Source organism: Dermacentor silvarum, chromosome 9 (assembly GCF_013339745.2).
Source record: "Dermacentor silvarum isolate Dsil-2018 chromosome 9, BIME_Dsil_1.4, whole genome shotgun sequence".
Taxonomy (NCBI): Eukaryota; Metazoa; Arthropoda; class Arachnida; order Ixodida; family Ixodidae; genus Dermacentor; species Dermacentor silvarum.
The window spans coordinates 159431140-159458357 of record NC_051162.1 but is presented as its reverse complement, the minus strand read 5'-3'; the positions used below and the strand labels follow the sequence as shown (position 1 = coordinate 159458357).

The 27218-nt window shown below is 46.4% G+C and overlaps 1 protein-coding gene across 1 annotated transcript in view; it reads right to left on the bottom strand.

The window, feature by feature from the left end:
- Positions 1-757: 757 nt before the first annotated feature.
- Positions 758-27218, bottom strand: part of LOC119464585 (excitatory amino acid transporter 2) — a 72324-nt gene continuing 45863 nt past the window's right edge. The window contains exons 3-10 of the mRNA XM_037725611.2: positions 13110-13308; positions 11799-11994; positions 10495-10655; positions 9907-10033; positions 7263-7496; positions 4922-5116; positions 2950-3084; positions 758-1726 (exon numbers count right to left, since the gene is read on the bottom strand). Coding sequence (XP_037581539.1) covers positions 1564-1726; positions 2950-3084; positions 4922-5116; positions 7263-7496; positions 9907-10033; positions 10495-10655; positions 11799-11994; positions 13110-13308 — 1410 coding nt within the window. The 3' untranslated portion in view covers positions 758-1563. The remainder of the gene's footprint in view (positions 1727-2949; positions 3085-4921; positions 5117-7262; positions 7497-9906; positions 10034-10494; positions 10656-11798; positions 11995-13109; positions 13309-27218) is intronic.

Sequence of the window (27218 nt, the reverse complement as noted above, 5' to 3'; positions counted from 1 at the left end):
AGCTCACGCGCGATATTATAGAAGCGGACTACATTAGAAAATTTGATAGCTCGTGCGTTACTTCTCCTTCAATCGCGCTCACACCAAGATAGATTACCTACGTATATCAGTTCTAAGCATAGTGCATGCGTCTAGTGAACTGTTAACACGTGGTAAGTGATATGTTCATCCTGGCGTTGGTTAATTGTTATTTCCTGTCAAGCATGTGGCGTTGGATCAGTCGTTTGGTTTGCTTCCATCGTTTGATGCCTCTGTACTATGCGCATATATTAGGTGTTTGGTTCTCAGTAAACTCGTTTGGAAGTCAGCACCGTGCCTGTCTTCCTATCTTGTCCACGTGTATTTTGCGCTGTGCTTGCGTTACCATGAGCCTCAAACACGTCTAAGCCTCTACCTTTGTCATTTATTCTTATTTAGTTTAAACGTGCTGGCCACTTCTTGGCCGTTGTAAGTATGTGCCGTAGTATGTAAATTACAATCATCATCAACACGCGGCGATCATGTCAAAGAGGTAGTTCTCGTTGGCACGATGTCCCCCGCCTGCTTCTTGGTCAAAACACCCATGTTCTTGGTGAAACCGCCGTTGTATGTGTCATTGTATGGAAATCATCGGTGTTGTCAAGGTCACATAGGCGTCTCTGACCGTAATTAAGAGTCGGAGACCCTTGAGGACTTTTACTGAGTATAAAGGAAATTAAAAAGTCATTGAAATTTGATGATTTAGAAAAAAACACGAATTTAAACGACAATAAACGATTTTATTTGGCATAATGTAGGGCGAATTATTTCAGTATACGAAGACAGAGATGTGGCAAACACAAATACGGAAACACCTGCTTGGATGAAGTGGTACAGAATACGGCAGGACCCCACGAACGGGAGATGTTCTGAACAACGGTATTTTCGGCATGACCATGTACAGGGACATGTTTTTTGAAAGCAAAAATTGTTATTTAACTGATGAGCTCACGTACAATGCGTCTTGAATTGTTGCCGACTGTGCTGTGATTTGATGATGGTGACGATATTGATAAAACTTTCTCGTTTCCGCACGATACACATTCTTAGCTTTTCTTTGGCCGCTATCACACTTCTAGCTAGTACAAAACTGCCCGTTACGAGTTGTGCAGTGTAAACGACTCGATTTCGGCATCTACAATAACTGGCACGTCGACTGAATTCTCGACTGAATTGAAACCTTCTGCTGTCAGCTTGTGGACGTGCGTATAGGTGAACTTAACTGATGCGTAGCATAATTTGGTTGGTGTGTGTGCTTGTTTGCTTCGAATCGTGCGTGTTAATAAGTGTAGCTTGTGTACAGTGATTTATTGCGCGGCCTCTTGTTGTGAATGAGCATGATGGGGATTTCTTTTCCTGAAGTGTTTGTACCTTGAACATCAGCGCAACTTGTCAGTGGACCGATGTGCTATCAACGCAGCACTTTGGTATAATTACGCAGTTCGGGCCGGGTGCTTACGAGCAGAAATTATAGTTAGATACATTTCACGTAACTGATGTACAAAGCACAAAGCCTCCCTTTTTCTAAGCGAAGGTGTAGTGTGCTTAGCGGTTGAGTGTGTACTTCTTCCGCTCCAGGGTAAGTTCATCAACTGGCCAGTGTTCCAAAGCATTCTGGTTCCTCTTCAACTCCATCTCGACAGAGTGGTGGACTATAGCAACTGCTATGGACTGACTGAAGACGTTGACGCAGGTGCGGCAGCGGTTCCTGCAGATGAAAAAAAAAATTATTTGAACAAGTACTTGTTTCAAAACGTCGAACTGTTTTTTGTAGGATCTCAACGAAAATTCCCAGTAAGTCAAATGCAAAAATATACATGTTGTGCTATTCTTGACAACATAGTGATGAGGCTGCTTAGGCTAGCGCAAGCTTTTTCTCATCATCATGATCATCTGCCCATTTTATGCCCACTACAGGGCGAAGGCCTTTCCCAGCTATATCCAATGACCTCTGTCTTGCGCCAGTTGACCCCATCTTATGGCCGCAAATTTCCTAATTTCCTTACACCACCTAGTTCTCCGTCATCATGATCAGACCCCCGATGGACCTCATAATGGTTGTTGCTCAGTAAGAGACTATATACGTGATAGAGGAAAGCTGCGAAGTGCATGTTTGGCTACTTTCGTGTCCATGACTTTTATGTACTTTCTATTGTTCAAAAAGAGATTTGTCAGGTGCCATGGGCATAGCACTCGTCACTGATCACAAACAAACAAACAAACAAACAAACAAACAAACAAACAAACAAACAACAAACAAACAACAAACAAACAAACAAACAAACAAACAAACAAACAAACAAACAAACAAACAAACAAACAACAAACAAACAACAAACAAACAAACAAACAAACAAACAAACAAACAAACAACAAACAAACAACAAACAACAAACAAACAAACAAACAACAAACAAACAAACAACAAACAAACAAACAAACAAACAAACAAACAAACAAACAAACAAACAAACAAACAACAACAAACAACAAACAACAAACAAACAAACAAACAAACAAACAAACAAACAAACAAACAAACAAACAAACAAACAAACAAACAAACAAACAAACAAACAAACTTTATTCAAGCATTACAGAATATTTAGGAGCGTGAACAAAAAGCCTTCAACAGGCTTGACTGTGTCCGTGCCCCTACAAATGGCACACAGCGAGAAGAGCGCGGTCTAATTGAACATATTACACTTTTTCAGTAAGTACGCATTAACAACAGGCGCAGAAAATAATTGTTATTGTCTAGCACAACAAGTACGACCACCGTATAGAAACTTCATTTTGCCCTGTAAGGTACGTTTGAACTCCTCCGGTATCTCCAATAAATATAAAATAACTGCGCTGCGTTTAGAGGCACATTCTCGCATAGTTCCTTCCTGGCAACGCTTAAGAAGAAACCGTGGCTCCCGCACTTACATTATCCAATCGACGGCCAACAAAAGCCCGATATGGGACGGACCGATGCCACCGGCCTTCAGCACAAGGATCATGGTGATCACGCCCGCGTTCGGTATCCCTCGGTTTGCGAAACTTGTCAGGGCAGCTGCGACGCTGAAATGCACATTAAACAGAATGTGAATCAATTTGCGATATATGAGTTAATGTGCTACTTGCTTATTTATTTGATGTGACACGCCTATTCCTCATTGTATGAGCTGAACATAGATTATAAATGAATACGTTTCTTAAAGCATGTCGGTTTACCGATGGTTGTTTGTATAAGGATGCATTACTTTTGGTACCGTAAGAGCCAGTAGGCGTTTATCGCTTCTGCTCGCGTACAGTGATGCCAGTGCTTGCGATCACGCTTATCAGAGTAAACGACAGAACTTGAATCGCAAAAACTTCCACGTTGATGAAGAATTAAATGTACTGTAATTAAAGAAAATATATAAAAGGGCAACGCATTATTAAAATAGTAACCTTAGAGAAAAAAAAAGAGAAATATATTTCAATTGTACTGGTTTGATATTTCGCCTGCCTCAGTTTACACTTCAAATAGGTCGCCCGAATCGTCCAGCCAACGGCTAATCATTCTTCGCACAGCCGTGTGCTGCACACAATGTTACCGTCAGGCCAATATAATATGTGCATCAAAGCGGCGACGGCGTAGAATACATAATTTAGCTTACAAGGCTGAAATTAGAACGAAGCCCTTTGCGCAAGCAACGAAGCCAGACATTTACCTTACGATATACAGTACGCTACTTTCAAAGTCAAATCATTGTGCTAAGCGGCGATTCCGAATATATGCCTTCAATAACGCTGCTTAATTTTAGCCAAGTTTCTTCTGATATAAGAGCACCCGAAAAGCATCGGAAACATTCGGCATAATTCGGAGTGACTCGGCGGTAGAACGAGATATTTGTGATCGTTGAGGCGTTTACGGGACATGATTGCATCTCCATGGCAACATCGGTATGTAAAGTCCCACGTTTATGTCACCGGTGACCTGTTCTTGCCGAGGAAGCGGCCCGGGGGACCTGGACGACTTAATGACATTCGATATTGACAGATCATCACCATCACCATCATCATCATCGTAAATCACGCAATGTTCAGAGGATGCATGCAGCACACAAACACTGGCTGAATAATTGGCAATGTCGCATAAGGCGTACCCTAATGCATGCTGCTTAAGGATAGCGTTGAACTTCGATTACGGACAATGTAATAAGGGTGCAAACCTAGATGTATTGCAGTTTGGCCCCCTTGAAAAAGTGGCACGCTGTTAAGGAAATTGCCGTGTCGCTCGTGGCTAGGAGTGGCGTTTACGAACGCTTACTCCTATCATATGGCAACGGCCAAAACCACGATGTGCGACACCTGTAGGTGCGAGGAAACCATCGAGCACCTATTATGTACCTGTCCTCGCTACGACGTACAGCGCCTCTCTCTCTGAGGACAACTTTAAACCAACTGGACTCGAAACCGTTCTCTGAGTCAAAGATACTCGGACCGTGGCTACACCCGTCACTGGCACAAAAAGCAATGCATGTATTAGTACAGTATTTGAAATGCACCGGTTTAAGAGACCGCCTATAGTGTTTCTGTACATCGTCCCACGTGTACTAAGTACTCATTCTCTCCCTATTTTACTCTTTCTATTCCCCCTTTCCTTTACCCCCAGTGTAGGGTAGCAAACCGGACGCTCGTTTTGTTTACCTCCCTGCATTTACTCTCGTTGCTCTCTCTCTCTCTCCCTCTGTCTTTAAGTAAACCTTCGCAAGTTGTTACGACAGAATTGAACATGACAGCCACAGCTCGCGCACCATTGGTAGGTTAAGAGCTGTAAACTGGCATTCGTCGTGAAAACGGCTGTGAGAACTGGGCCTTGATTGGTTCAACAACTGCACGAAAGCACGACGCTCCGGTGGGAGGAACGCACCATATGGCCAAGTAGTGTGCGAAGTCCAGCTCGATGCCGCTCAGGTTCGCGATGAAGATGGTTCCGATGGCGGCGTAGAGGGCGGTGCCGTCGAGGTTGAAGGCCGAAGCGATCGGCGCCACGAACCGCGTGACGCGCCTGTCCAGCTTGTTGTTCTGCTCGAGGCACATGAACGTCACAGGAAGCGTGGCCACACTGCGGACAGGGAACAGCAGTCGCGTAATGTCACTGTTAAACCTGCCTATTATAACAGTACCGGACAAAAGATGTAGCAAGTGGAGAACGATAAAGTCCGAGCATGCTTGTTTTCGTAGCTGCAAGGCTCGGTTACCGCTAACAGGCGTGACTTGTTGGTACACATGCGTTGGTACATACAGTATGCCTATTGCACCAGCCGAGAAACTATATTAATGCTACTAATAACATTCATGAATGTAAAGGCGTGAAACCGAGATACCATTCGAAATACAACTTTCACGCGGCTCTTGAGATCGGCTTAAAAACAGCCTCCTTCATTGTAGCTTGCTAGACTAGCGAAACTAGTTTCTTGTATGCAATAGTCCCTTTTTACTGCATGGTGGTTCTTTGCCTCAAAATTCACTAAAGATTCCATATTTGTCGCATATTTTGTTCGTTTGGTTTGAAATATGATAAATATTCCTGTAAGTGTGAGTTCAGTGACTTAATATTGAGCTTTAAGTGTTACTTCTTCGAACACACCATACGTTGGTTTGTGCCAAACGTTTCCCCCTTTTCCCGCAAGTGCTTTCTTTCTCCGCTTCCTTATCTTTCCTTTTCCCATTAACTCAATCCCAGTTTAGGGTAGCAAACCAGATGTCTTCCTTCCGGTTAACCTCCTTGCCTTTCCCACCTTGTCTCGCTTTATCCCTGGCTCGATAGCTTACAGATCGATTCAGGGTCGCACCTTGACGACCAGCATCTGAAATAGAACATGGGTGACCTTGATATTCCTGACATGTGCGTTTTATGTGGTCAGTAAGGTCACATCGCGTGGTTTCAATAGTGGCGGTGTAAACCTGCACACGAGCCAGCTGGACCACATAACTTCCCCTGCGCCTCGAGAAGGAGTGTTAAACCTGTCGAAACGCCTGCCAACATGTCCGAGTCACAACACCATGGTCCATCTCTTTTTTGAGAATAATTGCCACGTACACAGGCAATCAAATTGCTTCGTGATTCACTCGTGATTAAATCAGTGATGAGCACACCTTATTAGTCATTGGCATAATATTATTACATATAGATATTACGCGCTTTACAGCGACTGTCTTTTATTGCGATAGCAATTATATGGACACTTCAACCGGATTTCTGCCGTCGGCGTCGCCGTCGTCGCCGTCGGCGCCGTCGTCGCCGTCGTCGCCGTCGTCGCCGTGAGGTTCCCTATAGATAAAATCTTCACCGCGCGCCGTATGCCCGAGCGGAAGCGTGCGGGGACGCGCGCTATCACGGAGAGCGAACGCACTCATCTCCCACGCGCAAGCAAGGAAGCAGGAAGCCAGCGCCGGAGGGAGCGGGGGGGGGGGGGGGCACTTCTACTCTGCCAACAACCGCGCTCGTCGCTTGCTCGCACCGTCTCTTATCTCCACACGGCTCTGACATTTATGCGCCGTGCATTCGCCGCTCAGTTTCCGTTGAAGCGATAGACCGCACGTACCTTCGCCCGCTGCGGCGTATGCTTGCTGCCAGCGTTTTGACAGTCGTTGTCTGCAGTCATTCAGTGTGATCTATTCGTGTTTGTTTGTGCGCGCTCACACCACGCTTGTTCATTCAGTTAGTAATAGTCGGGCCACATTTTCCAACGCACGCTACACATGCAATGCTGCCCGGATCGGCAGTGCAGCACTACAGGTGTGTCCCTTCGCACGCGCTGCCCACGGGAAGCGCTTCTGATCAACACCACCGTTTCACACGCGCCTTCTCGTGGTCATCGAGTCTCTCTTGATGTCGGTCTACTTACGCCGCAGCACACCTGCTTACTTAATCAGCTCATGTTTACTACAATTCATATTGCTACCAAAGCCGCTCACCCTACTTCGTATGACATTGCTGTGTTGCTATCGCATTCATTGCTTCGCCCTTAGGGCGAAGCTGTGACATTTTTTTAAGCACATTTACAGCCACGTCACATCTACCTGTCGTAATTCATCGCTCCATTTCCAACTCATTAGCACTGGCCTGGAGCTCTTTGGCCACACTTGGCCCTCGCGCCACAAAACACCACATATCTCATCATCAACTCGCGAGTCCGTCACACACCACCGTGAACCTGAAATTCGTGTTCATTATTGCAGGAAGAACGGCGTACGGGCCTCCTCACCTGTCCGACGTGCCGAAGGCGGTGACGAATGCGTGAAGCAGGTTCTTGGCGAACACTAGCGGGTTCTTGCGCACGAAGGTGTAATAGATGAGGGGCAGTACGATGAAGGAGTGGATGACGAGGCCCGTCATGACGGTGCCGATGTATGCGCCGACGTTGATGGCCTGCTCGCCCAGGGCATCTCCGCGGGCGATGGACGCGCTCAGCAGAAAGACCACGCCGATGGGGAAATACCTGCGCAGTGATGGAACACACGGACGAATTGCATGTTCCGCGATGTAGCAGTTTGTTTGGGCCTTGCTGGTGAATCGTTACGAGCGGTGACTTATTAAGGCGAAATCCTTACATGTCTCATGAGTCAGTCGCCCTCGAGCGATAACGCGTCGGCGACACGAAAGGTACAAAAAGGCTACGAACCGTAGACCTTTGGTGGGAGTTGAACCCGTCACCTTTGGTGGTAATAAAGGCGAAGTTAATTAAGGCACATGTAATTAAGACAGAGTTAATTAAGGCACTCTAACAAATGACCGTGAGTGGGAGTCGATCCCTCGACCTTTGTAATTAAGAGGGATGACTAAGCGAAGTACACTACGCGAATTAAAGGGGGATGACTAAGCCATTTAAGGGGATGAGTAAGTGAATTGGGAGGATGAGTAAGCGAAATAAGAGGGATGACTAAGCGAAGTAGACTTAGCGAATTAAAGGGGATGTGTACGGCATGTGTCCGTTTTTTTCCTTTTTTGTACGCAAGGTAAATACGTAATGCTATTGATATGTACTGTGATGCTGAACGTGTAATTTGCTGAAGTGTGAAATCTCACGTAAAATGTAGTCGGCTGCTGAACTGTACAGGGGCTACAAACACACACACACACACACGCACGCACGCACGCACGCACGCACACACACACACACACACACACACACACACACACACACACACACACACACACACACACACACACACACACACACACACACACACACACACACACACACACACACACACACACACACACACACACACACACACACACACACACACACACACACACGCACGCACGCACGCACGCACGCACGCACGCACACGCACGCACGCACCACGCACGCACGCACGCAGGAAGCCTTGTCAAGCTCTGAAGGGCTTTTACTTCTTGGCCCTCCGCGCTTTGAAGTGGAAATAAAGTGATTGATTGATTGATTGATTTAATGCATCGGCACTTAGGCTATCGCCTTCAAGTCGTCTTAAGGATAACATAAGAGACACTGTGAATTTTTTAAACCTGGAGGAGAGGTTTGTCAGCACTGATTGTCTGTTAGACAGTTAGCATTCCTAGCATGCGATTAAATAGGAATGGAAACTATATTGTTAATATACCGATACGTTGAATGATTGTTGAAGTTTCTTGTTGTTTGTTTGTGTTGTTGCTTGACATGCGCAGTGAAACCTTCGTCGGGTATAGATTGATCAGATAAATGTTTTATTTATTGGATTGCTCTTTGGCCTAATACGAGTAATGGAGAAGGGGAAAAGTGCTAAAAAAATGTGGTTGATCCCTCTTATATAGGAATCGGTATAGAACACGAAAGTGAAACGTGTCTTCACAGAAGTAGTGTAATGTTTATTACACATTGATATATAATGTCTATTGGTGTTTTGTGGCTAAAGCGCCCTTAGGCGTTGATGCACCAACGCTGACGCCTGGTGGCACGTCTCCTCCATCACGACTACCAACGTCGATGACCATGAGCAACCGTCGTGCATATGGAAGCTGCACTACGCTGCACACGCTAGCACAACGCGAAAGACGAAGCACGTAACTGACACACTAATACAACGCGCAAGACAAAGCACGTAACTGAATCGTCACCGAGTCAAATCAGCGCGTACAGCGCGTCGTAATTGCAGCCTCCGCGATCAACTTCAGAAACATTTTCAGAGCTAATTGCGGAGGCCATGCTCCGCTGTGCTGAGTACGGTGAACGCCACCTAAGTGGCGTTGGTAGTGCTTCTTGATGCCAGCGTCCCTTCGAATGCTGGCATCGAGGTGTCGTAGCGCTGAGACCACCGAAGCGTTCACTGTCGGTGCGCGTTAGTGTCATAATGCAGTACTTCTCTTTTCTGCTCGTAGGCGGCGGCACCACCCCGAGCAAGAGCGCGGGTACACGGAGGAGTGTTAGATATATAAGGCGCGTCTGTGTAGCTCTCTGCAAATGCGTTTGTGGCGCAATGGGTTAAACGCTCGGCGATTTATCGTCGCGGACCGAGAGGTCGTGGGTTCGATTTCCAAGTTTTGCATGTTTGTGGAACTTTTTCTTCTGGTTTCTTTGTTTGTATTATGTTCTGTGACGTATTTCCGTGACGGAAATACGTCAGTGAAGTCTTGGTGGACCCCGGCATAAAACACTTTCGTGTTAAAAAAGAAACGGCCGTGTACATGCGTTGGGTGCCCGTTAAACAACCCCGGGTGGTCAAAAATTAACCCGGCGTCTCCCACTACGGTGTGCCTCATAATCACGTGGTGGTTTTCACACGTAAAATCCCAGAACCTAATATTTTTTTTCAAATATTTTCCTGCTTTTTATTTTCCCGACTCAAGCACAGTGCGCATAGATGCATGTGTAGCTATAGCGGAGTACTCACCACATGACTAGGTATGCAAGCTTCATGGTGAGCACGTTCAGAACGGAAAAGAAGTCCACCATGATAACGGTGACCTCGCCCATGAGTCCGGCGAACAAGCCGAACACGGAACAGAATACAATGATTCCTGTTTGAGAAAACGAAAACGGGTAACATTCAATACGTCATGCACGATATCTCCGCAGCACTTTGCGATGAAAAGACACAACACTTTCACCAGGGAATGCCTTTAGACTATTTGTAAATTTACCGCCTAAGCTGACTTCCTAAATGTTTGCTGCTTTTAACCTCTAGATAATCATATATTTTTTGGCGACGTCGCATAGTCGTTTACTAAAGTATAGTCACCAGTTAAACATACTTAGGACACGTAGTGACGTGCTGCTATGGCATCAATGATAGCGCGTTGGATTTTTAAATGTTGGCTCATAGAAACCGCATACCAAGTATCTTAAAGAATAAGTGACAGTGATAACAGGTCTGTGGTTTAATGAATGCCCAGCCTTTCGCGGTACACGAAGTTGTGAAAGGCACATATCATTTAGAATGTATGAATCACACTGAGCCTCCATGCACAGTGGCGCTCACCAAAGATGTTGAGGCCGTCTGAGTACTGTAGTTTTCTGACAATATCCGGTTCGAGCTCGCTTGCGTTAACGCCCAAGCGGACATAGCGGGGCGGCTGAGCAACGCGAACTGTACGGTGCAGCTGGAAGCAGGCTTGGACAATGTTCTCCGGAAACATGTTCCTGCAGGAAAGAATGACATCAGGGGTTGTAAGAAGCTGTCATTTCTTGCACTCCAGCAGAGCAATTGGCGGCAGCCACATCAAACATATTTCCGACTAGCACGTGCTCGTTGACCGGCTGGCGCAATGGCGTATATTGACTTAACAAAAACATCGCTGAAAGACGGGACAGGACAAGAGAAAGCGCAGAGGAATTGGGCCGATAAATAATTGTGAGCATTTAATCTCATGATGTGTCTTTAGTATACAGCGAGGCAAAAGCAACAAAATATGCAATACAGTGACAGCGATAGCAGCTAAGTCATTACTGCAGTATGACTGAGAACATTTTGCACCGCAGCAGTTGCATAACACATTTCCAGCGCTGCGGGAACAATCTCTGGAATAGTGACGGGTGATGTATGCAGTGGGTCCATTACGATAGGGTCGCCGTTGTGGAGGGTTGTGGATTTCTTTCACGTGCACCGAAATCACGGCATGCAAGCGGTTTTGCATTCCGCCCCATCGGAACGCCGCTACGTTTGTGAAACTAATCCACGACCTCGGGCTTAGCAGCAGAACGACATAGCCACCGTGTGGGGTAAGGGAGACGTCCTTGTCACGGCTGAGGAAGCCAACGGGCGGCGTTTATCGAGAGTAGAACTGCCCGAAGCTTGACACCTGATATTCTGCATGCGCGAGCCCAGAGAGCTGGCGCATAAGCCAAGCGCTGCGCCAACCTCTGATGAGCAACGGTATTTGCCTGGTATAGGCCGGCCTACACAGTCGTCACACCACAAGTCGGTCAAGGCACTCCTGAAATATTCGCGTTCGAGTGACCTGTCAGAGAGACGATAGTTCGCACGGACGTTCCCAACCTTCTCTATTTTTTGTTTCGTGCCCCTGCTTTTTCTAGCCGCTATTTTTCCACCTTTCATTTCCCCTTAGCCTTCCCCCATTGCAGGGTAGCAAACCAGAATCTTTTCATCTTAACCTTCCTGCTATTTCCAGCATGTTTATATATATCTCTCTCTGCCTGGTATACTTTAATGATTCACAAATTTTATTTTTCGGTTGCACAGTTACGCTGCACAGTTACGCCTAGCTATTAAATCATAGGCGTGGCGACACCGCTGTCTTCAGCCGTTTTGAGTCGCGCACTGACCTGACAAAATCGAGGAACGAGTCGAGACCGGACACGCCAATCTTGCTGACGTCAGTCTGCAGGATCTGCTTGCCGGGTGCAAAGATGGCGACCACTATGGTGCCAACAAAAGCCGCTAACATCGTGCTGGCGACGTAGTAGGCGGTCATCCGGGTCATCATCCTCCCCACAGTGCCTGGCTTCACTCGTGTCAGAGCTGGACAGGGGGAAAATGTGGAATAGACGAACGGATTGACAATGGTAATTCCCTGTACAATGCTGCATTGGTTTTTTTCTTTTAATTCCAATATTACCTGGGGATGTATTCTGTAAGAGACCACCTAGTGGATATGTCTATTTCGTCTGCTGTTGAAGTTCTGCTTGGCTGGGCTGGGTATACGCTTCCACAGGAGCCACGCGCCACAGCCAATCAGGACTTCAGCAGCAGAGAAAATGGGCATGTCCACTGGGTGGACTCTTGCAGAATACTTCCCCTGTACTCGTCAAGAGAACATTCTTGTATGCGGCCTCAGCTTGCGAGATTAGGACGATGAGTGCTAATGGCATTTCCTTTGAATCGGGTGGCGACAGTTGCTCCCTAGCATACGAGGGCTAATTGGGTTTTACCATATCTATTGTACTCCTAACATTCTGCTTATCTCTGCTTTATCGTTTAACTTTATCTATACATTTGAAGAATTCGTGCGCCTTCTTCCATCAGTAAGTATGAACGAAGCACGGCTGCGCACATAGTCTGACCCTAGCCTGGCCGACCTTCTGTGGTCTTCGGCCTGGTGATCTGCGCAGCCGCTATGCATTGGTCGCGAGTGGTTCCTACGGTTAAATTTTTCGCCTCGTGCCCACGTTACTCGGCCACCACGAAAATAGGTCTGTAAAAATCATTCTTTCCACAAGAACCGCCATGTTTAGGCCTGAATTCATTCTCGCTGAGAAGCACACAAACACCGAGAAGCACCGTTTCTTCTCTTCACTGGAGAACTATAGCGCGCTGCTATCGGAAACTTCAACTCTCTCGTTTAACGGAGAGTGCACTGACCGTTCTTACTTCGGCATTGTATGCAATGCAGGCAGTGCATGCAATGCAGGCGATGTAGCAAATGTATGCTATTTCACTGTTGAGCAATGTACGGGTGACAGAGCCTACGCCAGGCAGATTTACTCTCTGCCTTTAGCCTCACTATCCAAGGCATTGACTGTGTCTAAAACAATGCCGAATAAAAAAAAAAACATTCCCTGCAGGGATATGTGACCACGATGGCGTGCACGAAAGGAGGCCCAACTACGGCGGATCATTTGGAGCGAGTCGCTCACCTGCGATCACGGAGGAGAAGACGAGCGGCAGCGTGAGCATCTTGTACATGCGCAGTAGTATTTCACCCGGCACTGAGATGAGAGTGGTGATGTCCTCGTTGGGCTCGGCGGCCGCCACCGAGTAGCCGACGATCAGGCCCAGAATGATGCCGACGATGCTCAAGCTGAGCTGCAGGTGCTTCTTCATCCATGTTAGCACCTGCGAGGTTCACAAAGCGCTCTTATATACGGTGCACTCGTCTTTCGTTAAATTAATCCAGCCTTTGTTAGTTTTACTCGGTGTCGGTATTTATTGTTAGTCTACAGACTATCTGTAGGGATATTTCGTCACTTTCCCTCGTATGTTCTTTTATTAAAGCGAAGCTTTGTACCTCTACCAGCCAAGGGTTCTGTCGTGTCCGTCGTTGTAAGCAAAAAACGATCCCGACGAACCGCTAACAATTGCAGGTATAGCAGTATAGCTTACTTAAATTCAGGCATCCAGCGTACAACTAAGCACTCGTTTTCGCAAGAAAAAACACAAAAACAAGCTTCAAAGTGATGAGCCAACATGATGGATGATAAGGGCTGCGGGCAAACAACGGAAACAGGCTCGGCGCGGTCCGTAAGATTAGATTGCAGCTGTTGCAAAGCTTATGCAGCTGCTTGAAAGAGGGTTGACGTCATTCGAAACCCTTCCAGCCTAGTAACTGCTTCGGTTCATGTTCTAGACTACCCCACTATGCGGTAGTCTAGTAGTGTATATCACACCGATAATAAAGCAGTAGTGAACATTGTTGTGAAGTAAATAATAATAAAGGCCGTGGTTAAAGTTACGTTGTAGTGTGTGAAATATCAAGTGCGCCGCAGTCACCGTGAGGGTGGCGTAAAAAGCTTCACAGGGTGGATTGGCGGGCAATTTTTACTTTAGTCAATAATTTCTCTTGGTAAAGATTTTGGGATGGTCCGACACTCACTGGCCAAACTTGCCGTCGTCATCATCATCATCATCATCAGCCTATATTTATGTACACTGCAGGGCGAAGGCCTCTTCCAGCGATCTCCAATCACTCCTGTCTTGCGCTAGCTGATTACAGCTTGCGCCTGGAGATTTCCTAATTTCACCACTCTACCTAAACTTCAGCCGTTCTCGACTGCACTTTCCTTCCCTTGGTACCCATTCTGTAACTCTAATGGTCCACCGGTTATCTACCCTACGAATTACATCGCCTGCCCAGCTCCATTCTTTTTCTCTTATTGTCAAGTAGAACATCGGTTAGCCCCGTTTGCTCTCTGATCCACACCTCTCTCTTCCTGTCTCTTAACGTTACGCCTAACATTTTTCGTTCCATCGCTCTTTGCGTGGTCTTTAAGTTGTTATCGCGCTTCTTTGTTAACCTCCAAGTTTCTGCCCCATATGTTAGCACCGGGAGATTGCAATGATTCTACACTTTTCTTTTCAATGACAGTTGTTAACTCCCAGTCAGTATTTGGCAATGCCAGCCTTACGCACTCAAACCCATTATTACTTTTTCACGTATTTTACGTGATATTCCCCTATGATTCCTGCACTCCTTTATTACGCAATGCCTCCATGACGGCTGGTATCTCTACTGAATCAAATGCCTTTTCATAATCTATGAAAGCCATATGGTGAGGTTGATTGTACTCCGCAGATTTCTCGATTACCTGATTGATGACATGGATGTGACACAATGTAGAATATCTCTTCCTGAAGGCAACCTGTTCTCTTGGTTGAATTAAGACAAGTGTTGCCCTGATTCTGTTGGCAATTATATTGGTGAATATTTTATACACTACTGAAAGCAAGCTAATGGACCTATAATTATTGAATTCTTTAACGTATCCCTTCTTATGTATTAGTATAATGTTGGCGTTCTTCCAGCTCTCTGGTACACTTTAAGTCGTGAGGCATTGAGTATAAAGGGCCGCAAGTTTTTCAAGCATGATATCTCCTCCATCTTTGATTAAATCTACTGTTATTCCATCTTCTCCAGCAGCTTTTCCCCTGGTCATGTCTTTCAAGGCCCTTCTAACTTCATCGCTGGTTATAGAGGGAGCCTCTGTATCCGGTTAATCGCTATTTCGAATGAAAGTAGCTTGGCTGTTTTGGGCACTGTACAGGTCAATATAGAATTCTTCCGCTGTTTTTACTATGTCATCTAAATTGCTCATGATATTGCCATGCTTATCTTTCAGTGCATACACCTTGCCTAGTCCTATGCCAAGCTTTCTTCTTACCGATTTCATGCTGCATCCATATTTTACGGCTTCCTCAATCTTTCCCACGCTATAATTTCGGATATCCCTTACTTTCTTCTTGTTGATCAGTTTCGACAGTTCAGCGAATTCTATCTGATTTCTTGAGTTGGACACTTTCATGTTTTGTCGTTTCTTTATTAGGTCCTTTGTTTCTTGGGAGATCTTACCTACTGGTTGCCTTGATGCCTTACCTCCCACTTCAATTGCTGCTTCTGAGATCAACCTAGTTACGGTTTCATTCATTACCTCTATGTTGTCTTTATCTTCCTTTTCTAAAACTGCATATTTGTTTGCGTGCACCAGCCTGAATTGGTCTGCTTTTACCCTTACTGCCTCTAGGTTGGCTAGTTTCTTCTTGACTAATTTAACTCTTTCTCTCTTCAAATTGAGTGAAATCCTAGACCTCACTAACCTATGGTCACTGCACTTTACCTTACCTAACACTTCTACATCCTGCACTATGCTTGGATCGGCAGAGTGTATGAAATCTATTTCATTCCTTGTTTCTCCATTAGGGCTTTTCCAGGTCCACTTCCCGTTGCTGTGCTTCCTGAAGAAAGTATTTATTTTCAGAGTCTATTCCTCTCCGCGAATTCTACCAGCACCTCTCCTCGAGGGTTCCTATAATCGATGCCGCAGTTGCCAATCGCTTATTCCCCAGCCTGCTTTTTCCTCACTTTTGCATTGAAGTCGCCCATGACTACAGTATACTGAGTTTGCACCTATCTCATCGGGAATTCGACATCTTCATGAAACTTTTATTTCTTCATCGTCATGACTGGCGGTTGGAGCGTAGGCTTGAATCTATATCTCCTATTTAGCTTTATCATTATGACTGCTATCCTCTCATTATTTCTGTAGAATTCATCAATGTCACCCGCTATGTACTTATGGATTAGAAATACTATCCCGTATTTTCTCTCATTTGGAAGATCTATGTAGCAGAGGACGTGGCCGTTAGTCAGCACTGTATAAGCCTCACCAGTTCTTCTAGCCTCACTAAGACCAATAATATCCAAGGCAATGCCATAGAATTCCTCAAATAGCTCTGCTAAGCTAGCCTCACTTGAGAGGGTTCGCGTGTTAAATGTTGCCAGGTTCAGTTTTCAGTGGCGGCCTCTCCAGATCCAGAGATTCTTAGCTCCCTCTGCCACGTCGCAGGTCTGACTGCCGCCTTGGTCAGGTGCTGCGTAGCCATTGGGGACTGAGGGCCATGGGTTAATTATGAGGGAGGTAGTGGCCGAATGCTGCACCACGGAGGACAATTCCTGTTCTGGTGAAGGAGTGTCTTTGTTGAAGCTTAATTGGTTTTCCTAATTTGGTTGCACCTGGACTAGTGCAGTCGCACTGGCTATCGGCAATTGTTTTTGACCGGTGTCAGTCGCCACTTCAAGCCTGAAAATTTACTGGACTGCATGAGGAATCTTGCCGTACTTCAAAGCTAATAAACAACGCAGATGATTTTCTCGCGAGAATGTGTAAATGTAACAGATAACAGCCCCTTGTAAGGCGCGCTTCTTTTTTCGTTTAGAATATTCCATAAATAAACTGCAATACTAAGGACTAATGTTACTGTATACACACTAAAGCAAACCTATAGAGACAACCAAGATGCAGTTGACTGCTCTGTTTAATCGCTTTAGCAGGTGCACATTGCAAAATTTCCAAATCTGTTGACTCTCAAGGTACGGGAAAACACTCGTTCAAAACACGTACACAAGTATAACGCGGGGAACAATGCAAACGCCGCACTGCCTTAAAATTCCTTAACATGCGCAGGCAGGGTGCCCGTCTTACCCCTTTTACCTAACTGTGCTACGTTTCTTTGGACAGTCGGCGTTTGTGTGATTCTTCTCGTTCTACGTGTGCCCTTGTTTTTGCACGCCTGTCATTCCGCACTATAATCGTTCCCAACTAATTCTCAACTCTAAGTCATTCTAATTCCACACTATATTTCTTACCAACTAATGCTCAGCTTGAAGTCATTCTAAGTTATTAGTTCTGATATACTTGCGGAGCTGTGAAGCTGTGTTCCGCGGCTGTGAAGCGGCAGCTGAAGGGGCGGAGTTTCTGCACGTCTGTGTAACTGCGCCAAGTAGTCCGGCAGAGCTTTAGAGCGCTTCCGGTTTCTTGAAACGGATACTGAATCAGCGTAGCTTCCCCGTGCGAAGGTTTCGCATTTGCCCACAGGCGAAACACAAAAGCAGGAAAGTAGGGCAAATTCAACACTCATTGGTGTTGTGAAAGTACTGAAAGATGGGCGAGTGTGTAACTATTCATCTTGAAACTGCAGCTCGCACTCGTTCTTGTCCTCGTTTCTTGTGTGCGCGCTGCAGTTTCAAGATTCATTGGTGTGCTTTGTATTAGTTTGCTGTTTTAAATATTACGTTCATGTTTGCTTTTCCACAGCTTAAAACTGTCACGGACAATAATATTGAACTTTGTTTCAGAAGCGCTCTTACTTGTGCATGCTTTCCTTTCGTGGCTTTTTTTTTTTTCATTGCCACAGAAAGTTGTCCGCGAGTATAGGTTATGCAGTTATCAGCTAGCAGTTTTAATCTTATTATTCTATGATTCGATCCCAACAAAATAAATTACTGAGGACCAGAAAAGATTTAAAAAATCATTTTGCGAAGATCTTCCAGTAAGATTGAACTTTCTGATGAACAGAGAAAATTAATCAAGATCGGCTGTACGCTTACCCTACGAGTATGAACATTACTGCACTGTGAGCAAACTTCAAAGGAGAAATTGTAGTTTAGCACAAGCTGGGGCGTCCTTTTAATTAGAAGCTCCACTTTGAAGACACAAATTTTCTTTTGTTTGCCTGAAATTGGTAATTGAAAGAAAATATAAATCAGGAAGCTTAGAGCTCTGTATCGAATCACTGAAACCCAATACCAAATATCTGGAGAATTCATTTGCTAGAGCGTCTAAAGTAAAAACATAATGTGAAAGCTACAAAGTTTGCAGCTTAATTACTTGATATTATAAGACTGCATGGTCCGCGAATTCTGCAAACGTCTTACTCATAAGTAATGGTGTCCCATTCTTGGGGTTGCGCATATTGTGTCATTTTTGGGAGCGTTAAATGCTCCAATAAATGTAGTTTACAGGAACTTCGTAGAATGCGGTTCAGCTGTGCAAAGCAAAGCGTATTTTAACAGCGAAGCTGTTTAAGCTAGCCGTAAAAAGCATGGCGTTTCACAGAAAGCCAGCCGCACCGTAGCCATGGCAACCAGCGACGCCGCAGCTGCTAGAACACCCAAAGTCCCTAGATTCCCTGCTCTTTAGCAAAAAAAAATATCTAGGGACTTTAAGAACACCTGGCGCAACCTGCCGCCTGCGTACTGCGCATGCGCCGACAGCGAGCGCGTTGCCCGCGTTCGCGCCGGAGAAGTGCGGGCAGCGTCGGCAGCAGCTCGGCAGCAGCTCGGATACAGTGTACAATAGTCGGGTGCAACTTTAGAAGGCAGCGGCATTTGCTCCTAAAAGGCGGATGCACACGAGCCTCCACCAATGGGCGCACACTCTAGACTGACGTCATGCGCCGGACGGCCGGTGACACCGCCGACGGAGAGCATGCAGCCCGCGCTTCGAGCTGGGCCGAGTCTAGCGGAGTCGCGTCAGCGGGACTATTTCTTTAGTCGCGGAGGCAATCGGCTGCCGCGCTTCGGTCGTCCGGGCGGTGCCTCTTCTGTCTTCTTAAGTTGTACCCGACTATAGAATGTTTTAGAAGATATTCTAGTTCACTATAGCTCGGAGACACTGCGCGCAACCGGTTTCCGCCGCCGCGACGAGATCTGCGCATGCGCCGTGATAACGATTGTATCTACGCATTTGCTGACCTTGAGGCAACAGCTACGTAAACGTGTGCGCGGCGGCGCTCGATCAGTAGGAAACCATGGGACGCCCAAAGATAGTTCGTACTTCCGAAGAAGAGGCCGCGCTTCGCGATAAATTCCGGGAAAATGCTGTGGATGACTTGGCAGTGCTTAGCCTAGCCAGAAAGCCAGGACTAGCTAGGTGCCCATCAGCTCCGCTGTCACTTTAGCATTGCACGTCCAGTGCAAGCTACGTTATCTTTTTGTACCCATTTGCTTATCCTTCTGAACCTCTTTTTTTCTTACAGTGCTACAAATCGTAGATGTTATCTTGCTAACTGCTTGAAATAATAACATGCGCCATTATACTGTGACAAAGATTGATTTCTTGTCATTTCATTAGCTTACATTTATGGTACGGCAACTCTAAATTGGGACCACTGCACTGTTGTCGTGCTGCCTTACTACTCGCCTTAAAGAAGTATTGAGAACACGTATAACGTATCACTTTACTTTATACTTGTGTTGCATGAAGGTCCGAGCCCTATAAACGAAAGAAAATATACTTTGAGAAGCATCCGAGCACCATGGTTTCTTTTTTGTACCGACAAGTTTAGGTTTCGGTTCCTAGGAGCTGTACAAGGCATGACGTCATCACTACATCGGTTCGCAATGTTCCTGCGATCGCTGCGACTGCTTCACGCGAAGGCAGTCAGCAGACACGCTCGAAGCTCATGCACTTGTCTAATATTTTTTTTCGTGAACAACGTCATTATACCAAGCCTTATTGCTGCGCGTTGTAAAAGAAAAAAAAAAACTGTCAGCCCTTCCACTTGGGTGGAGATATGGAAGACCAGCGAAGCTGTACTATGGTGGGAATAATGTATTTCCAATTATGACTATTAAGATCGATGTGATGGTGTAATTGGTTATTTGAACTATTCAAGAATGAGAAATATATATGATCCGGTAGTTTTAATTTATTTAGTGTCCACAGGGACCATGGCCTTATGGTCGCTACGGTACACCGCTATATGGTGTACGGCAAAGCTTGACACGTTCTTCATTAACACGTCACCAACGCCGCGCGCGTTCGGTGCGAACGCGGGCAAAACGCCGCCGCCGTCGACAACAGTTCTGCGTTTTGTGGAACCGCACACAACCGCTGTCAAAACGCTGGCGTCAGAGGCAGCACAGGCGGCGGAGGCCGGCAGAGCTGCGCGCATGCGCCGCAGTGGGATAGCGGGAACGCACACGCACAGTCTAGGGGGCTTCGATGCCTTCCTCGCCCACCGTTCCCCTTCCACTGGGAAGTTGCGTTTGCTCTCCGCCGTGCGTTTGCTCCCCGTGAAAGCGCGCGTCCCTCGCCCTCGCGCACTTTCACTCGCACACACAGCATATGGCCAATGAGAGTTTTTATTGCGATAGCAATTATATGGACACTCAAAAGCAAATTTCTGCCGTCGTCGTCGCCGTAGTCGTCGCCGTCGCCGTGAGGTTCCGTATGACGTCAATGGAGATGAAATCGTCGCCGCGCGCCGAACGCTTTATGTGCGCGTGAAAGGGTGCGAGGGACGCGCGCTTTCACGGGGAGTGAACCCACGGCGGAGAACAAACGCGCGTTCTGCGCCGTGCTCTCTTAAGGGCTGCAGAAGTAGGCGTCTCTTTCCTCCTTAAGAATCACCATATATGTAGAGCAAACTCGCCTTCTTCCGACGCGCGAAAGGCCGTGGGGGGGAGGGGACGTTTAGCTGCGGCACCAAGTGCTTATTTATATCAGAGGTTCCAGCAACAGTCACCAACGCCGCATGCATTTTGTGCGAACGCGGGCAAAACGCCGACGGCGTCGACAACAGTTCTGCGCGTTGCTGGTGCTGCTGCATGTCCAAATTTATACAGCTGATAAAACTACTGTCATTACTCCGTATAGCTCTCTACAAATTTGCTCTCGCAATTGATGCTTCGCCTTTCGGGTGAAGCTGCAACAACTTTTTTTCTATTGCCGGACGCGACCATCGAACAGGCAGCCCTTAACAGCTTCGCTGTAAAAACAATTACACCATCTTCCCGTAGGGGAACCCTGAGTAGTATGCGAAGCAGCCATGGGGTCGACTCAAGGTAGTTTTATCAGCTGTATAAACTTGGACATGCAGCAGCACCAGCAACACGCCGAACTGTTGTCGACGCCGTCGGCGTTTTGCCCGCGTTCGCACCGAACGTGCGCGGCGTTGGTGACTGTTGCCGGTGCCTCTCGGGCGCCTACCGTCGCGCCTCTAACCTAAGCTACTTCGCATTATCGCGCGCGGAGCCGCAGGTGTTGCCATTCGTTGCGCAATCCGGCGAGGAGAGGAGCGTCGGAGAGGAGAGGAGGATTGCCGAGAGAAGAGATGAGACAAGTAGATGAGAGGAGGGGGAGGAGGATGCGCATGTGCAGTAGGAGTGTGGAGCACCGGGGATCATTCGGGCAAAACACCGGAAGCGTTCTCCGGAAGCCGGAAGCTGGCTTCCGGAACCAGAAGCGGAACCGGAAGCGGAAGCCGGAGCTTGGCGTACATGCGCAGTAGGGGTGTGGACGCACGCGGATGGATGGATGGAGGGAGGGAGGGAGTGACATAGCCCCGACCTTAAGCTTCTTCGCATCTAAAAGAAAAAGCACAACCTTTTAAAGGGACGCACACAGAGTAGCCACACACCAGCACTGACACTATTGCTACCCGACGTCGACAAATTTTGGCCTCTGTGTCATGACGCCACAATGACATCGATGATGCCAGGTCCGTCAAATTAGTGTGAAATATGTGTCCGTACCCCTTTAGATTATGGAATATTTCTTTCACGTTAAAAGAAGCGAGGAAGCGTGTGTGAGAGATAACAGTGCAACGGGAAGAATCCACATTCCTGCCCATGGCGCACTAGAGCATAGGTGGGATCGGCATACACTGACTCGCTCGATCCACGCTCATTTGACATGCGTGAGATAGAGCGCCTCTACAACGAAGACCACGACAACGAATTTGCCGGATTTAGGCGTCCCCTACGGCTGATTTTGGCTGTACAACAAATTCATGTAGCGGTGCCGCTTTTGGCATCCGCACACGTCACCGAGGTGCGCTCTGGGCTGGCGCTAACGACAGCGCCAGCGACGCCCTTAAACGATAAGGGTGACACATGTAGTATAGTGCTGCAGTGCTCCAGGAATCACCGAACTCGTTATGCTGCTTGTAACGCATCAAACGGTACGATTGCTGACGAATACATCGCAGTTGACGACGTGATGATGTAATCGTAACTGACGGCACCTTTAAAGACATCTAGGACGGGAAGAACCAAGGTAAACGAACCAAGAGAGAGAAAAGGGAAGGAAGGACAGGGCGGTTAGCCAGTGTAAATGCCGGTTGGCTACCCTGTGCTGGGGAAAGGCGTATACCCAAGCAAAATTGGCTGAGTGCCACCATATGGTTGCGCTCGGCAAATCGCTGGGACCCGATCGTGTCGGCATGAAGAGCTTCGGCCGTATCTGGAAGCGAATCCTTCGACCGTATCCGGGCAGGGTATCTGTAAGCGAAAGATTAGACGAGAGCAGCAGGTTGCCTCAACCACTGGTGAAGGAATTGGCAAGAGAGGCGCACGGGATGAGTAGATGGTGATTCATTTCTCTTATGTTCGACTTCTTTTCTCCTCTTCTAACCAGCGCTCCGGACGTGACGCCAAAGAGCGGTAAGAAGGTAAGCGAACCGGGGAACCTTCTGGCGGGAAAAAGAGTTAAGTGGCTGCTAGATCGGCGCAGCTTCGCGCGGTTTCTTTGGCGCCGCGCTCCTTGTTCGCGAGAAATACGCTTTAAGCCTGCATTGGAAATTTCCGGCCTGGGGATGTTCACCTTCTGCGGACCTTCACGTTTACACGTAAGTAGCACGTCTTATTTACGCTATTCGAGCCTATCTTTTTTTTTTCTTTTTAGATTTAATTTGGAGAGAAAGCGTGCAAGTACCGTTGAGGCTGCGTTTCTTTGTTTCGAAAGCTCGTCCGCGTTTTTCGATGTGTTTAAATGCACACTAATAGTGAGACCTCAATTCGATGCCTTTTGCACTTTGTAGCTGCACTCAATGTTCAAGAGTTAGCATGTCAAAGCTTGTCTACGGGCAAGCGAAGTATGAGACTGGGTGCATCGTGAATGCATGGAGCACCGACGTATGTGTTTGTGTGGGAGGGGAGGGGGGGGGGGTGCATGCAGTGCGTGATGTATGTGCGTTGCGGTGTTGTGGTGACGCGCGTAAAGTAACTTGAAGAGAGGTGAATGTTGCTCCACTCGCGTCACATTTTTGCGACGCTTATTAAGGCGAAAGCCCTATACGCCTCGTTTTGAGGTGACCTTGCGAAAGTCGAGCCAAAATTCGGACAAAAAAAAACGGTAAAAATATGCTACGCTACCGATGCCACACTATGGATGCTACGCTACCGATGCTACGCCTTTCGGTAAACCCGAAAGGCGTAGCATCAATTGCGATAGCAAATTAGTAGAGAGCTATACGGAGTTAGGATAGTAGTTTTATCAGCTGTATAAGCTTGCAGCACCAGCAACGCGCAAAGCTGTTGACGCCGTCAGCGTTTTGCCCGCGTTCGCACCGAACGCGCGCGGCGTTGGTGACTGTTGCCGGTGCCTCTGGCGGCGGCTTGGAGGTTTTCGACGAGATCAGAACGGGACACTCGTCGAGCAGCGTCGGAAGTCTTTACCACCTTCTCACCTCGCAACGTTTTTATATAAATAAGTTTCTGTTTGTAGATATGTGCTTACTCGCTCCCTCCCTCTCATCCCCCCACGGCCTTTCGCGCCAAGGAAGACGTCGCGTTCGCTCCCCGTGAAGGCACGCGTCCCTCCCGTGCTTTCACGCGACATACAGCAGACAGTGCGTGGCGACGATTTCATTACCTTTGGACTCTATACGGAACCTCACGGTGACGGCGACGCCGACGGCAGAAATCCGCTTGGAGTGTCAATATAATTACTATCGCAATAAAATATCTACAAAAATCGATAACTCCTTAACGTAATTACAAACCCCATAACGTTATATATAAATCGATAGGTAATTACACAAGGAATATAAATATCGATAAATGATCATGATAGTCATTAAATTAATAATGATAATTAGCATGAGAAAGCGGAAAATGGATCGAAAAACCCGAAAAGTTGCTAAGAATCGAAAATTAATTATAGTCATGGGTGTAAGTATGGTTAGAATGGTAATGATAATGATAAAGAATGGGTATAAAGAGGTGAACGAGGTGAATTAAGAGTGAATTGATGGTGAGATAAAGGGGTTTAGATGGGTGATAGGAGTCAAACGAAATGTAGTAATGAGATAGAGTGAGCTAAGATAATGAAGAATAAATGAGAGTGAATTAAGAGTGAATGAAGGTGAATCAAGTGGGGATAGGTTGAATCAAGAGTGATGAAAATGGTAAATTTGGAGTAATAGACCAAATCAAGTGTGATGGAAGTAAAATGGAGATGATACAGTGAATGAAGGAGAACCAAGCAATGACTGGGTGAATCAACAGTAAATGAAGTGTGAATTAAGAGTGAATAAAGGGGTTATGGAAAATCAAGGGTGATGGAAGTAAAATCGAGATGATACAGTGAATGAAGGAGAACCAAGCAATGACTGGGTGAATCAAGAGTGAATGAAGTGTAAATTAAGAGTGAATAAAGGGGTTATGGAGTGGGGGGGAGTGACTTGCAAAAAATATATGTGAGATTTGAGGGTCCAAGTGAGTGACCTAGAAAAAAAGTGCTGAGTCATGGTTCGAGTTTGGTGAATCATAGGAAGGGTGACTTGCAAAAAACGAACAAACAAACATGATGACTTGCAAAAATAACTAAATTGTGGTTTCAGAGTGATGACTACTCAACAAAAAAGTGCTGAGTCACGGTCAAGGTTTGGTGAATAAAGGATGACTTGCAATAATGACTGCATATTGTGGGTTCAGAGTGAAGATGACTCAGAAAAATAAGTGCTGAGTCACGGTCCAAATTTGGTGAATAAGGATGACTTGCAAAATTGAATTTGCAAAATAAGGGTTTGGAGTGAAGATGACTCAGCAAAAAAAGTGGTCGTCGTGTCATCGCCTTCAAGTCGTCTCAGTTGTAGCATAAGGGACCCTAGTAATTTTATTTTGAGGCTAGATAACGTGAGACTGCATGTGCATGTGCGATGCGTATTTAGTGCTTGTCATGAAAAACCATGTATTTGTCAGAAGCTGGACCTGAGTACAATGCTAAAAGGGTTATGACTCGAGAGACCACGAAGCATCTGGTCGAATTTTCAGCGCCCAAACAAAAATTATACATGTTCCATTTCTGAAACTTATATAGTAAATGTCTTCATTTCAAATGCTAGAGCGGGACGATTGCAGAAACAGTCAGTTAAGTCACCTGGCTGGTGAATGGGCTTACCCAATTCAAGAAAGGACATCTTCAAATGTCCACACATGACGGCCATTGATAAATTCACATTTTATGTTTGACCCAGCCACTAATTAACTATTACAGCATTTTACAGTAAGGTTTTCCGATTTCTGTTGTGTTCAATAAAGTACGACAAAAAATCAAGTGCTCGCCTTCTATAGCGCACTTTAAGACACAAATGCGTGCACGAATTAAACATGCAGGATGTTTTTTCTGATGTCAAGCTGTCTTTTTTTTTTTAATTCCTGTTGCAGATACCAGCCATTCGGCTTCTTCAGATGGCTTAAATGTAACAGGCGGACATTACTTTCTAAATAAGTAGTAGTGCAGAAGTTGTTGATTGACAATATCTCGTCATTTATTTATTTGAAATTAAAATTATGGAGTTTTCATGTCCAAATCACGGTATGATTATGAGGCACGCCGTAGTGGGGGACTCTGGAATAATTTGGAATACCTGGGGTTCTTTCACGTGCGCCTAAATATAAATACACTAGTGTTTTCGCATTTCGTCCCTATCGAAATGCGGCCGCCGTGGCCAGGATTCGATCCCGCGACCTCGTGCTTAGCAGCCCAGCACCTTAGCCACTAAGCAACCACGGCGGGTAATTATTTATTTAATTAATAAGTTCAGTGCACACGTTGTAATGGTGGAAGTGAGCCCGTCAACACGCAGGACCTATCAAGTTGGAACCAATTTTTTTAACTAGCACCCGTTGCGAGATAAACGTCAGAGTGTGCCGCAAAACTGCATTGGGGTCATGCTTATTTTGTTGCTGCCCTGCGAATATATGCAATGTTTGAGGGAAGTAATTAGGATGCCAATTCATTTTGCTAACTTTGAGTTCGTGTAATCTCGAAACTGGTGCTAGTTGCAAAATAGGTTCCAATTGAATAGGTCCTGCATGTTGACGGGCTCTAATTCTGCCATTACAACATGTGCCCAAAAGCCAGCATTAAAAAGGTATTTAGCGCGATTTTTTTTCTCAAATAAATGCTTCTGCACTCGGGGCTTACCCAGAATGTGATGTCCACCAGTAAGGTAACCCAGTTGAAGTGAGAAAAAGTTTTGAAAGCAAGGGCTGCGATATCTGCATTTGACACTTGCGTTGCGTAGACGTGGCATGCCGCGGAGCATGCTGTGAACATCGGCGCAATATGGTTGGCTGCAATTGCGCTTTCTGTCAGAAAGTTGTCACAAAAAAGTTTGAGCTTTATTTCACTAAACCTCTCTTGAAGTCATAATAAATAAAAGTTTTTTTTTTGTTGTTGTGGCACAGTGGCGCACCGACGGGGTGGGGGGGGGGGGGTTGCAACCCCCCCCCCCCTCCTGAGGCTGACTTAACCCCCCCCTTTTGTTTAACCCCTTTTCTTTCCTTGCGCATTTGAGTACTGCAACTAAGATGTAAGACGCGCAATCGTCTGCACACTCACAAAAAGCGCATTTTTTGACAATTTCCCGTGAAGGAATTGAAATTAGTGCTGTTTAGATGGTATTGGCAAACTGTCACCCCCCCCCCCCTGGCAGAGATCCTGGGTGCGCTACTGACTGTT